Below are 13,949 nucleotides of genomic sequence, written 5' to 3'. Positions count from 1 at the left end.
TTATTGTTGTTCAGTTGCTAAATCCTGTCCAGCTCTTAGCGAGTCCATGGACTGAATTATGCCAATCTTCCCTGTCCTTCACTATCTCCCTGAGTTTGCTCAGATTCATGTCCATTGAGTCAGTGATGCTTTCTAACCATCTCATCCTCTGCCACCCTCTTCTCCTTTTACCTTCAAACTTTCCCAGCATCGGGGTCTTTTCCAATGAGTCAGCTCTTCACATCAGGTAGCCAAATATTGGAGCTTCAGCATCAGTCCTTCCAATGAATATTCAGGGTTGATTTCCTTTAGGATGGACTGTTTGGATCACCTTGCTGTCCAAGGGACTCTCAAGAGTCTTCTCCAACACCACAATTCGAAGGCATCAATTTTTCAGCTCTCAGCCTTCTTTATGGTCTAACTCTCACATCCATGCATCATTAGTCCATCCACATTAGTCATGTATGGATAAAACATACTATTTTAACCATTTTTAACGGTATAGTTCAGTGGCACTAAGTATATTCACACTATTGTGCAAGTCTCACCATCATTCATCTCCCCAACTGTTCACCTTCCTAAACTGAAACTCTGTCCCCATTACACTGTCCCCATTCCCCCTTCCCACCTCCTATCCCCCAGCCCCTGGCATCTACCAATGTACTTTCTGACTCTATGAATTTGACTTTTCTTGGTACCTCACGTAAGTACAATCAAATAGTATTTGTCTGCACCTCATGTATATTGTAAGCTGAAGCTGAAACTCCAATACTTTGGCCATCTGATGCAAAGAACTGACTCATTGGAAAAGACCCCAATGCTGGGAAAGACTGAAGGCAGGAGGAGAAGGGGACGACAGAGGATGAGATGGTTGGATGGCATCACCGACTCAATGGACATGAGTTTGAACAAGCTCCGGGAGTTGGGAGTTGGTGAAGCCCAGGGAAACCTGGCATGCTGCAGTCCATGGGGTCACAAAGAGCTGGACATGACTGAGCGACTGAACTGAATGTATATTGGAAAACATATTTAAGGTTAACTTAATGTATGTCCTACAAATAGACTATACTTTCTTTTTGGGGGGTTGGAGATTGGGATTGACGTACGTATACAACTATGAATGAAGTACATGGCTAGTGAGAACCTAGTGTATAGCACAGAAAGGGGGACGTGTATTGTTTTTATGAGAGATGCCCACAATGAGAAGTTGTTATAGTCATTTCACAACACTGCCCTCTCTTTGGTGAAGAGGCCACTGTGACCTGCACTGTGACTGCCCATTACTTTCCGACTCTCATCTCCCAGCTCTTGCCCCATTGGGCGTTGAGCTCAGGCCACATGGCCTCCCTGCTGGTCCTTGAAGGTGACAGGATCACTCCTGACTCAGCGATTTGTCAGGATCTGTGCTTCTCTCTCCCTGTAATGCCCTCCCCTGGACACACCCCACCCCACTAGGTCCAGTTCCCTTCCTTCCTTCCCATCTGCACTCTCAGGTCTTCCTTAGCTGCCCTATTGAGACTCCACCTCATCACCCTCTTGGCCACAAACACATACATACACTTGATATTCCCCTTCCGTTTTGTTTTTATCCAAGTCCTTATCTCCCTAAAATACTCTGTCTTATTGATTTTTCTTACTATTATCTGTCTCTCACTAGATTCTAAGTTCCATGAGGACAGATACATGGTTTCTTTTTAATTGACTTATTAAAGTATACTTGCTTTACAGTCTTATGTTACTTTCTGCTGTACAGCACAGTGAATCTGTTATATGTTTACATATATCCCCTCTTTTTGGAATTTCCTTCCCATTTAGGTCACCACAGAGCACTGAATAGAGTTCTCTGGGCTATACAATAGGTTCTCATTAGTTACCTCTTCTACACATATTACCAATATTTGGTCTGTGTTATCCATTGCTTTATCTCCTGCTCCTACAAGTATGCCTGGCACACAGTTGGGACTTGAAAGATATTTGTTAAATGATTGGATGGCTTACCTAGGACCTAACCAGACTCCTCTGAGAAAGTTTGAGGGAGTGGCCTGAAGGCCTAGAACATCAGGTTTCATCCAATCAGAAAGGCGAGTTGCCCAGTTGAGAGTGGGAATCACTTATTTTGCTGTGAGAGCATCCATAGGTCTGACCTGTGGAAGCCTGCTGCTAAGTCACTTCAGTCGTGTCCGACTCTGTGCTACCCCATAGACGGCAGCCCACCAGGCTCCCCCGTCCCTGGGATTCTCCAGGCAAGAACACTGGAGTGGGTTGCCATTTCCTTCTCCAGTGCATAAAAGTGAAAGTGAAGTCGCTCAGTCGTGTCTGACCCTCAGTGACCCCATGGACTCCAGCCTTCCAGGCTCCTCCGTCCGTGGGATTTTCCAGGCAAGAGTACTGGAGTGGGGTGCCATTGCCTTCTCCATGTGGAAGCCTAGGAAGAGAAGATTTGCTGGAAAGGGTTCCCTTGGCCTTTGATAGGTGTTCTGGGATGGAGTAAGACTTTGAACATCTCCACCTCAAGAAATAAAAGCAAAAAGCATAAATCCATCTGAACTTCCTTCTGCCAAACCTGCCATGGTAGAGTGACAGTGCCTGCCATGCGTCACAGTTGGAAGTGGTTTTCTTTCAATGACTCATCTTCCCAGCTAAAGTCTAGTGGGGACCATATCTCTCTGGTTAACCACTGTATCCTGGTGCCTCAGTAAATATTGAATGTATGAGTCTGAAACTGTGAAGATGTGTGACCATGATTCCACCAACTGTTAAAGTACCTCCCAGAGTTTGTTCAGATGTGAAGACGTAGGTGTGCAGTGTTGATTGGAATGTGGTCCTTCCCTCATGGAGCTTGCTGACAGGATGTCATCAGCCAAGTAAATAACTGGGTGATACTTTCAATGAAAGAGCAAGTCAAGAATGCTGTGGTTTTTATAGCCAGGGAACTTAATCCAGGTTTATTGGCTTGGGAGTGAAAGGGCTGAATTAGCCTGAAGAGATTCGGGCTTGTCAGAGTCTTCCTGCCAAGTAGGAGGTTGGGTCTGAACTCCCACCAAATGCTCAGACCTTGAATCTCATGTTCTGTTGGCCACGTGTCAGTTTAAAGGCCCATCTTCCAAATCCAGGAGTGCTGGAGGGAGGGTTCTCTTTTCCAACATCCGTTCCACAAAAGTGAAGCTCATGACTCAGGGCCTCCAGTGTCTGCTGTTCTCCCCATCATGGCTCCAGCAGCATGAGGACAGCCATCTTGAGTCTTGACCTTGGGCCGGCGTTGGAGGCAAGGGCGGGGCGCGGGTGGGTTTCCGGCCTCAGGTGACCCGGTGCTCATCGTCCTGTGCACCCCGGCAGAGTTCGTGAAGCGGCTCCGGTATTGCGAATACCTGGGGAAGTACTTCTGCGACTGCTGCCACTCGTACTCGGAGTCCTGCATTCCCGCCCGGATCCTCAGGATGTGGGACTTCCGGAAGTACTACGTCAGCAACTTCTCCAAACGCCTGCTGGACCACATATGGCATGAGCCGATCTTCAACCTGGTGCACGTCAGCCACGGCCTGTACACCAAGGCCAAGGAACTGGACAGAGTGAGGGTGAGCAGCCACCTTTCTTGGGGGAGGGAGTCCAGCGGCCAAAAGGGCCCTGCGGCAGTAAGTGGACGTCTCCCCCAGCTCCAGGGATCCAGACAGACCCTTTAAGGGGCAGACTTGCCATCCAGCAGCTGGAGCTTATGCTTCAGAGACCTTCTCCTGCTTCGGCTCTTTTCAAAGCCCCGTACCCAAGTCTTACCTTTATGCCTAGTTTTGTTTGTACCTAGCTTTTGAATTTTATTGTCTTTTAAATGGGGCTTCCCTGCTAGCTCAGTCAGTAATGAATCTGCCTGCATTCTTAGAGACCAGGTTAGATCGCTGGGTTGAGAAGATCCCCTGGAGAAGGAAATGTCAACCCCGCCCCAGTATTCTTGTTTGGAAAAATCCCAGGGATAGAGGAGCCTAGTGGGCTACTGTCCATGGGGATGCAAGGATCGGACACAACTTAGCAACTCAACCACCGCCATCTTTTAAAGAAAAATTGTATGTGTTTAAGGGTACCTGATGACTGGATGTATATATATACACACAGTGAAATGATTGATAGTCAAGCTAATTAACATATCCATCCCCTCACAGGGTTACCTGTCTGTGTATGTGATGAGAACATCTGAAACTTACTCTCCTAGCAAATTTCCAGTTTTTAATACAGTCTCGTGAATTATAGTCATCATGCTGTGCATGAGATCTCTAGACTTATCCTTATTGTTCAGTTGTTGTTCAGTCGCTAAGTCGAGTCCAACTCCTTCGTGACCCCATGGTCTTATCCTAGGTAACTGTAACTCTGTGTCCTGGACCAATTATCTCCCCATTTCCCCACCTCCTCAGGCCAGGATCCACCCTTATAGTCGGTGCTTTTATGTATTTGACTGTTTTAGATCCCCTGTATAAATGAGATCAGGCAGTTTTTGTCTTTCTGTGTCTGACTTCACTCACTTGGCATAATGTCCCCCAGGTACATCCATGGTGTCTGCAGTCACAGAATCTCCTTATTTTGTACATAGGTTGGTGGTTTTAAAAAAGAAGGCCCCCAACATTGTGTAAGCTTTAGACTCCCCAAGACCTGGGTCCTTCCTGGGCCCTCTGTAGATCCCAGGACTCAGTCATGGGCCCCTTTATAGACTCTATAGACTGTGCATTATATGCTTTATATATATGCACAGTTGATATGCTTTATTGACTGTGCATTTCAAAGGCTTATTTTCTAGAGTTACAGCATTTCAAGGTTAGAACTAACATTTAATTTTGACTTATACATTTCCAGTGTTACTTATCACATTACACTTTCCCCCACTCCCTGTCTGGTTTTTCACATTAGGAAATCCAGGAGCAGCTATTTCACATCAAGAAGCTGTTGAAGACCTGCAGGTTTGCTGAAAGGTACTGCTGTGGGCTGGGCTGGGCTGGGCTGGGCTATGAATGGGAGGTCTGATAACCTCCACAGTCTTTGTGGTCCATCTCCACCAGTGCAGAGTGATTGTCTCATGCCTTTCCTTGGGGATGTAGACACTCTTGAATGTTGCTAAACGTTCTTACTCACCACCAGGGAATTTAACATGTTAAGAAGAATGGACCAGTATAAGTATCAAACAACCCTAGCCAGTGGACTTTTATTATTATTATAAAAAAAAAAGAAAGTGAAAGTCGTTCAGTTGTGTCCAACTTTTGCAACCCCATGGACTGTAGCCCACTAGGCTCCTTTGTCCATGGAATTCTCCAGGCCAGCATACTGGAGTGGGTAGCCTTTCCCTTCTCTAGGGGATTTAAGTTGTGATAAAATACACATAAATTTACCATCCTGACCCTTTTTAAGTGTACAGTTAAGCGGTTAGGTACATTGATGTTGGTAGGCAACCATCATCACCATCCATCCACAGAGCTCTTTTCATTTTGTAAAACTGAAACTCTTTACCCACAGTAGTTCTCCGTCCTCTGTTCCAGCCTTTGGGAACCACCATTCTCTGTTCTGTCTCTATGATTTTGACTGTTCTAAGTACCTCATATGAGTGGAATCATACAGTGTTTATTGTTTTGTGCCCGGCGTTTCATGTGGCATCATGTCAAGCTTCACTCACACTGTGGCCTGTGTCAGGATTTCCTTTGAAAGGTGGAGTGATGTTGAATATTCATACATTGTCTGTATATTCCATCTTTTGTTGATTGATCCACCCATCTTGGGTTGCTTTCTTTTGGTTATTGCTGCTGTGTTCATGGGTGTACCAGCGCCTTTTAAAACACTATGATAAAGAGGCATGTCAACTTTTATTGGCTGTATAATATTCTGTACTATGATGTGGTATTCATTTAAGTATTTTCCTGTTACTGAACACCTAATACATTTAAAGTATCTTTTGTTATCAAAAAAAAAAAAAATCACACCCAAACACTAAGCTTCAGCTGAATCTCTGACCACATCCATAGCTATGTCCTGAGGATGAGCTTTTGGAGGCCGTGGCCATAAAGGCACAGGCATGAATTCATTTACCAGAGATATTTTTAAGAGGCGGAAAAACAGCTTACTCAAGGAGTTAGGATTATTTGTTATAATAGGTGAGGTCATAGTGTTAGTCTCTCGGTTGTGTCCAGCTCTTTGTGTCCCCATGGTGTGTCCCTGGCAGTCTCCAGTCAAGAATACTGGAATGGTTGCCATTCCCTTCTCCAGGGGATCTTTCCGACTCTGGGATTGAATCAGGGTCTCCTGCATTGCAGGTAGATTCTTTAGCACCTGAGCTACCAGTTGGGATTATAGGTTTTTAAAAACTTTTGTTCTCTTTTAAAGCTGCTTTCTGTTTCTGATCCTTATTTAATGATGCACTACTTCTGAGTTACATTTCTTGGGGAGCAGCTTGTCCTTTATAATCATTTTGGCCTTGAACTCTAGCTCCTGGCTTTGGGGTGAAAAATTAGTTTCTTCTCAGAGCCTCAGTTTTCTCTATAACATGTAACAACATCCACAGTTCTTACCATCTGCAAAAATGTCTTGAATATCCACTCTGTGCTTCAGATGAAAAAGCCGCAGGACACGTGTTCAGAGAGAGTCTGGGGAGGAAGTCAGCATGGAGAGATCTTTGCCAAAGTGCGTGCCTGTCACTGGTGCATGTGCTTCTGAGGGCATGGGGGAGGGGCAGCATGTTGTTTTTAAGGGACAAGGTGGGGAGGCAGGCAGACAAGGCTTCCTAGGGACAAAGCCAGAGCTTGAAGAGCAAGTCAGAGCAAAAACAAGGGTTCAGGGACCCTCTGGCTGAGAAAATAGTGTGAGCCAGGACCACCCGTTGCTGGGCAGAGAATTAAACTGGGTTTAGCATCCCTAGTATTATCAGTATTGGGCTTTCCTGGTAGCTCAGACGGTAAAGTGTCTGCCTACAATGTGGGATACCCAGGTTCGATCCCTGGGTCGGAAAGATCCCCTGGAGAAGGAAATGGCAACCCACTCCAGTATTCTTGCCTGGAAAATCCCACGGACGGAGGAGCCTGGTAGGCTACAGTCCATGGGGTTGCTAAGAGTTGGACACAACTAAGTACCTTCACTCACAGCATCCCTAGAGCATCAAGGTCAGTGTAGGCTTGGGAATGCAGTTCATGGTGATGCTGCTAACTGACATAGGGGGTTCAGAAAGAGATCGGGGGGCTTGGAGAAGATTACCTACAGTTCTGAGTGCCCTTGGGACATCCAAGTGCCTTTAAGCAGCCCACACTTGGATTGTGGTTGTTGCTTAATTGTGTCCGATTCCTTGTGGGACTGCAGCCCGCCAGGCTCCTCTATCCATGAGATTTCCCAGGCAGGAATACTCGAGTGGGTTGCCATTTCCTTCTCCAGGGGACCTTCCCGACTCACTTGGATGCTTGTGTCTTAATATCATGGCTGGACCTGAGCTTTGGGAGTCATAGCATCAATAACTCTTCCTGGGATATCCGTCAGTCAGACTGATGGACTTAAAATTGAGCTGGAGTTGAATAAAGTGGTCATTATTATCTCAGTACATGTCAGGACTCAAAAACCAAATTTTAAGTTTTCTTTCACTCAAAGTGTACATGGGCAGCTGTCAGAGACACTTTCCTTATTCAGCTTTTTGAAATCATTATTTACGGAATTTTACCTTCCTGGCTTCCAAGCAAAACTTGCAAAACGTAAAGTAGGGAGTTAACTTGTTCCTGGGGCTGTTGTTTTTTTTTTTAAGTTGAAAAACTTCAGTTTTGAGAGCCAGGAAAAAACAAACCCTCTCCCAGTCCCTAGTTCCTGCCCAGACCTGTGTGGGTGGGTTTCTGATTTCCTCTGGTTTTCTCTCCTGAAGCACATTAAAGGAGTTTGAGCAGCTGCCGGGACACTTGACGGAGGCTCTCCACTTGTTCTCCCTGGAGGACATGGTCAAGGTCAAGAAAGGGCTGCTGGCGCCCTCGCTCAAGGAGATTCTGAAAGCTTCCCTTGAGCACGTGGCCAGCTGTGAGGTGAGATCTGCTTCCCCAGCGGGCGTGCCCTGAGCTGTCCTTTCTTCCGCCGATCCTGGGGGGGCTGTTTTGCACTTAGCCCCTTTACCCTCACAAGCTGAGGAAAGTGCCAGCAGCACGTGTCATTGCCATAGTTTAGTCCCTCAGTCGTGTCCGACTCCTTGCGACCTCACGGACTGTAGCCCACCAGGCTCCCCCTGTCCATGCGATTTTCCGGGCAAGAGTGGGTTGCCATTTCCTTCTCCAGGGGATCTTCCCAGTCCATGGACTGAACCCACGTCTCCTGCATTAGCAGGCGGGTTCTTTACCACTGAGCCCCCAGGGAAGTCCCTGCACTATTTACAGATGAGTGAAATGAGGTTCAGAGCTGTTCAGTACCAGATCAAGAGTGTCCTGCTGGTATGTAAGCCTGGGCCAAGCGACTGGTCGTCTGAGCGCCCAGCCCAGCGTGTGGCCTCCCTCCATTCTCGTCTGCTCTGATGTGCCAAGTGCAGCCGCATAGACTCAGGATCCAGTGGAAACAGGAGCTCTGTGTCTTCATGGACTGATGAATTGCAGGGAAGCTCCCAGAAATAAAATGAGATCATTTAAGAACACGTGTTTAAAATCATGATCTTTCTTTGGTGCCTCAAACTACCCTGATGCAGTTGTCCAGACAGAACGGACACTCATTTATTGCTCTGACCCATCCACTGTGGCAGGAGATAGTATTCTGTTCCTTCTAGAGGCTGGAATCACAGACACTTAAAAAATGATGTTTTTGAAACTGTATATCATTAGAACGCTTGTATAGTGAAAGGAGATTACCGTCTTGGCTTATAGAATACCAAACTGAAAATTTTCTTTCATCTGACATAGACAGGCTTTTTAATTGTTACTTGTATCCATGACATTCAGTGGCCTTCTGCAAATATGATATATGGCTTAGGCCTATCTTTTGTCCTGTGCAGAGTGTTTCATTTTGACTTGTATGAAAATTGCAATTCACAGATTTATATAAACCTTTTAAATGCAGAAACTTGCTACTTCCACAGCCAATTTAGGGGATTTTAGAAGAACATATTTCAGTACCTGGGGCGGGGGAGTGTGGAAATCTGGTGTTTATAGAGTTCTATGAAAGTGGAACTCAGTTTCTCCATTAGGAGAAATGTTACTCATGAAGATTCTCATTTTTGACTTCTGTTCTTACAGCTGTGTCAAGGAAAGGGCTTCATTTGTGAATTTTGCCGGAGTACAGCTGTCATTTTCCCATTTCAGACTGCAACGTGTAGAAGATGTTCAGGTATCTTAATACCATAATACCGTAAGCTTAATAGCAATATTATAACATAAGCGCAAAGTTTCTTAAGCAGAAAATTAACTTAAGCTTGAAACTGAAAGTCGCTCAGTCGTGTCCAACTCTTTGGGACCCCATGGACTCGTGGAATTCTCCAGGCCAGAATACTGGAGTGGGTAGCCTTTCCCTTCTCCATGGGATCTTCCCAACCCAGGGATCGAACTCAGGTCTCCTGCATTGCAGGTGGAGTCTTTACCAGCTGAGCTATCAAGCTTAATAACAGCTTAATAACTAAAGCATAGTGTTATTTCCTTAAGGTATAATGATGCTAGTGTGTGCTTCTCTGTTGAATTGGAGCTGATAAAGTTTTGGTTGCACAGGGAGGAGGTGTGATGGGGCAGGGAACAGAGTTCAGAGATAGGAGGTGGCCCTGTTTGACCTGTCCCCCAGTTCTTCTACATCAGGGCAAGTTACAGCTGCACCTGTTTTGTAATTGAATCACAGTCAACCCCAAGTTCACTCCAGGGGTCCCCAACCTCTGGGATCTAATGCCTGATGATCTGAGGTGGAGCTGATGTAATAATAGAAATAAAATGCACAGAAAATGTAATGCACTTGAATCATCCCCAAACCATCTCCCACCCTGACCCATGGAAAAATTACCTTCCACAGAACTGGTCCCTGGTGCTAAAAGTTTGTGAACCGCTGCCCTAGGGGTAGTTCTCAGGCTCCACACCCACGAGGGTACGAAGGCTGCAGGACTGGGCCAAGGAAGAAGGCTCGTTGCCATGAAGGCTCGGGGCATCTCTCAGAGAACTATAGAGCTGAGGTGGATTTTCAGCATTTTCCCGAATTAGGGACAGAGAGCCAGCCAGGCCTTTAAACCTCATATTGACCAGTCACTGGATGTGGCCTGCGACTACCAAGGGGACATAACGTTGGTCGAGGCAGCTCTCTCTAGTTAGGGCCATTTCCAGAGAAGGGATGTCACCTCCTGAGCCATCAGCCACCAGCTCTTCCGGCACCCATGGTGGATGGTCTTTGAGCGGATCTGGGAGGCACTGCAGTCCACTACCCAGGCTCTCTCAGCCTGTTTCACTGGTCCTTATGGCCTTGTTGTTGTTTTTGTTTAGTTGCTAAGTCATGTCTGAGTCTTTGTGATGTCATGGACTGTAGCCTGCCAGGCTCCTCTCTCTATGGGATTCCCCAGGCAAGAATATGGAGCAGGTTGCCATATCCTTCTCCGGGGTATCTTCCCGATCCAGGGATGGAACCCGTGGATTCTTTACCACTGACCTGCCAGGGAGGCCCATCCTCATGATCTTCTGGGGACAAATCCTCTTGTCTTCAAGGGACCTCTTGGCTTTAGGTCCTCTCTCCCCAGGCTGGGGATGAGTGTCTGTTACATATTTGAGAAACCAGCTACCCATTTGCTGATGGCTCTCCTCCTTGCTTGCAGCGTGCAGAGCTTGCTTTCACAAGCAGTGCTTCCAGTCCTCCAAGTGCCCCCGGTGTGCGAGGATCACAGCGAGGAGAAGACTTCTGGAAAGTCTACCCTCTGCGGCGACATGATGTGCTTGACTATAGCGAGAAAGACCTTGAAACATGCCTTACGATCACATCGCTCATGTCTCCTGTTGATAACATTGTTTTTTTTGACTATTGTCTATTAAGAAAAAAGATGACCAATATTCTCTTTATTATATATATTTAATATTTTTGGAGACTGCGGATTCTTTGTTATTAAAAGTAGAGTTGTTACTGGTGCCAAAGAATGCTCAAACAACCGCACAATTGCACTCATCTCACACGCTAGTAAAGTGATGCTCAAAATTCTCCAAGCCAGGCTTCAGCAATACATGAACCATGAACTTCCAGATGTTCAAGCTGGTTTTAGAAAAGGCAGAGGAACCAGAGATCAAATTGCCAACATCTGTTGGATTGTTGAAAAAACAAGAGAGTTCCAGAAAAACATCTATTTCTGCTTTACTGACTATGCCAAAGCCTTGGACTGTGTGGATCACAATAAACTGTGGAAAATTCTGAAAGAGATGGGAATCCCAGACCACCTGCCCTGTATGCAGGTCAGGAAGCAATAGTTAGAACTGGACGTGGAACAACAGACTGGTTCCAAATAGGAAGAGGAGTATGTCAAGGCTGTATATTATCACCCTGCTTATTTAACTTATATGCAGAGTACATTATGAGAAACACTGAGTTGGATGAAGCACAAGCTGAAATCAAGATTGCCGGGAGAAATATCAATCACCTCAGATATACAGATGACACCACCCTTATGGCAGAAAGTGAACAACTAAAGACCCTCTTGATGAAAGTGAAAGAGAAGAGTGAAAAAGTTGGCTTAAAGCTTAACATTCAGAAAGCTGAGATCATGGCATCTGGTCCTATCGCTTCATGGCAAATAGATGGGGAAACAGTGAAAACAGTGGCTGACTTTATTTTTCTGAGGTCTGAAATCACTGCAGATGGTGATTGCAGCCATAAAATTAAAAGACACTTACTCCTTGGAAGGAAAGTTATGACCAACCTGGACAGCATATTGAAAAGCAGAGACATTACTTTGTCGACAAAGGTCTGTCTAGTTAAGGCTATGGTTTTTCCAGTGGTCATATATGGATGTGAGAGTTGGACTATAAAGAAAGCCGAGCGCTGAAGAATTAATGCTTTTGAACTGTGGTGTTGGAGAAGACTCTTGAGAGTCCCTTGGACTGCAAGGAGATCCAACCAGTCCATCCTAAAGGAAATCAGTCCTGAATATTCATTGGAAGGACTGATGTTGAAGCTGAAAATCCAACATTTTGGCTACCTGATGCGAAGAGCTGACTCATTTGAAAAGACCCTGATGCTAGGAAAGATTGAGGGCAGGAGAAGGGGATGACAGAGGATGAGATGGTTGGATGGCATCACCGACTCAATGGACATGGGTTTGGGTGGACTCTAGGAGTTGGTGGTGGACAGGGAGGCCTAGTGTGCTGGGGTTCATGGAGTCGCAAAGAGTCGGACACAACTGAGCGACTGAACTGACCTGAACTGTTACTGGTGATTTTGTTTACAAATGTTCAATGTTTTGCTGCTACTGGTGGTTTTTTTTTTTTAAGGGTTTTTTTGATACTTCTTAACTTGTATTTGAATGGTTGTATTTAGCTAATGGTGGATCCTGTTTTTTATGAATTGTAACTGACAAGATGAATTACTCAGTTCCTATTCCTATAAAGCTTGTTTTGTGAAAGGAATTGGTACTTTCAATGAAAAAAAAAAAACTGCAAGCAAAAATCTGTATTCTCAGGCTTTTTTTCTGACCTAAATTCCATTTTGTAACTGTATCATAGAGACTTTACTTCTTCCAGGGTTTGTGTCCGGGGCATGGTTTACTTTTGCGGTTACATGTATGTATGGATGAGTTTTGAGTTGCTTAACAGCGCATGGAGGTGCTATTTGAAGTACTTGCCTCTAGATGGCGCCCTTCAAAGGGCACAAATCAAACCTCTTGTCAACTCTATTCCACAAAGTCAGGGCATGTGTGGGTGACTAGAACTTTATTCCTGTCTTTCAGAACTTTGTCTTGTAGATATAAAATTGAACATAAAGTAGTTGAAAACATAAATAAGCTATTTACTTCTTCAAATACAGGGGAAATGCTGTTAATGAACAATGTGATGCTAGTAATAACTACAATCACAGACATTCCATGAACAAGGTTAGGTGAATCACTGAACCTTTATGAATCCCTTTTTCTTATTATTTCTTATATTTGCATGCTTTCTTGAAACATGTGAGCTTATTTTTTCTTCCACCTCCTGTATACTTTATCCTGCTTGAGAAAGAGCCCTGGGGCTGAGTCCCTTCTCAGCACATCTTTAGTCTGGAATGTGGTGTCATATCCCCGGGATTCCCATGCCCTAAAAAAACCTGCTCGGAATGAACTTGTCAAACATCACTGCTGCTGCTGCTGCTGCTAAGTTGCCTCAGTCGTGTCCGACTCTGTGCGACCCCACAGACAGCAGCCCACTAGGCTTCCCCTTCCCTGGGATTCTCCAGGTGAGAACACTGGAGTGGGTTGCCATTTCCTTCTCCAATGCATGAAAGTGAAAAGCGAAAGTGAAGTCGCTCAGTCGTGTCCGACTCTAGCGACCCCATGGACTGCAGCCCACCAGGCTCCTCCGTCCATGGGATTTTCAAACATCACTGGCCGGCAGTAAAGTGGGACAGGTGGTCCCCTGGCCCCACCCAGTCCTGTGTATGTGTGTGTGTCTTTCATTCAATGGGTTAATATTGTTGTTTAGTCACTAAGTCATGTCTGATTCTTTGTGACCCCATGGACTGTACCCCGCCAGGCTCCGCTGTCCGTGGGATTCTCCAGGCAAGAATACTGGAGTGGGTTGCCATTTCCTCCTCTAGCGGGTCTTCTTGACCCAGGGATGGAACCCACGTCCCCTGCACTGGCGGGCAGATTCCTTACTGCTGTGCCACCGGGGTAGTCCTGGGGTGAAACTGAGTCCATGGAGGAAATGAGTGTCTCCTGTGAACCTGGTATTCTCTCATTCTATCCATGTTTTCTTGTCCCACGTACCTCTGCCAAAGCAGGGTCCCTTTTCCTTATTTAAGCTGGGTCTCTTTTAAATAGAAATTTAGGCACAGATGGACAGGGAAGCCTG

The 13,949-nt window shown here is 45.7% G+C and overlaps 1 protein-coding gene across 7 annotated transcripts in view; it reads left to right on the top strand.

The window, feature by feature from the left end:
- RUBCNL (rubicon like autophagy enhancer) overlaps positions 1–12,567 on the top strand; it is a 43,473-nt gene extending 30,906 nt beyond the window's left edge. For all 7 annotated transcript variants that reach the window (XM_042254685.2, XM_004012064.5, XM_015098058.4 and 4 more), the window contains exons 10-14: positions 3,316–3,554; positions 4,870–4,931; positions 7,844–7,997; positions 9,189–9,279; positions 10,733–12,567. In XM_042254685.2, the coding sequence (XP_042110619.1) occupies positions 3,316–3,554; positions 4,870–4,931; positions 7,844–7,997; positions 9,189–9,279; positions 10,733–10,845 (659 nt within the window). In that variant the 3' untranslated portion in view covers positions 10,846–12,567. The remainder of the gene's footprint in view (positions 1–3,315; positions 3,555–4,869; positions 4,932–7,843; positions 7,998–9,188; positions 9,280–10,732) is intronic.
- The last annotated feature ends 1,382 nt before the right edge of the window (positions 12,568–13,949 follow it).

The sequence above is a fragment of the Ovis aries genome, chromosome 10 (assembly GCF_016772045.2).
Source record: "Ovis aries strain OAR_USU_Benz2616 breed Rambouillet chromosome 10, ARS-UI_Ramb_v3.0, whole genome shotgun sequence".
Taxonomy (NCBI): Eukaryota; Metazoa; Chordata; class Mammalia; order Artiodactyla; family Bovidae; genus Ovis; species Ovis aries.
This window is presented reverse-complemented; position numbering and strand designations above follow the sequence as displayed.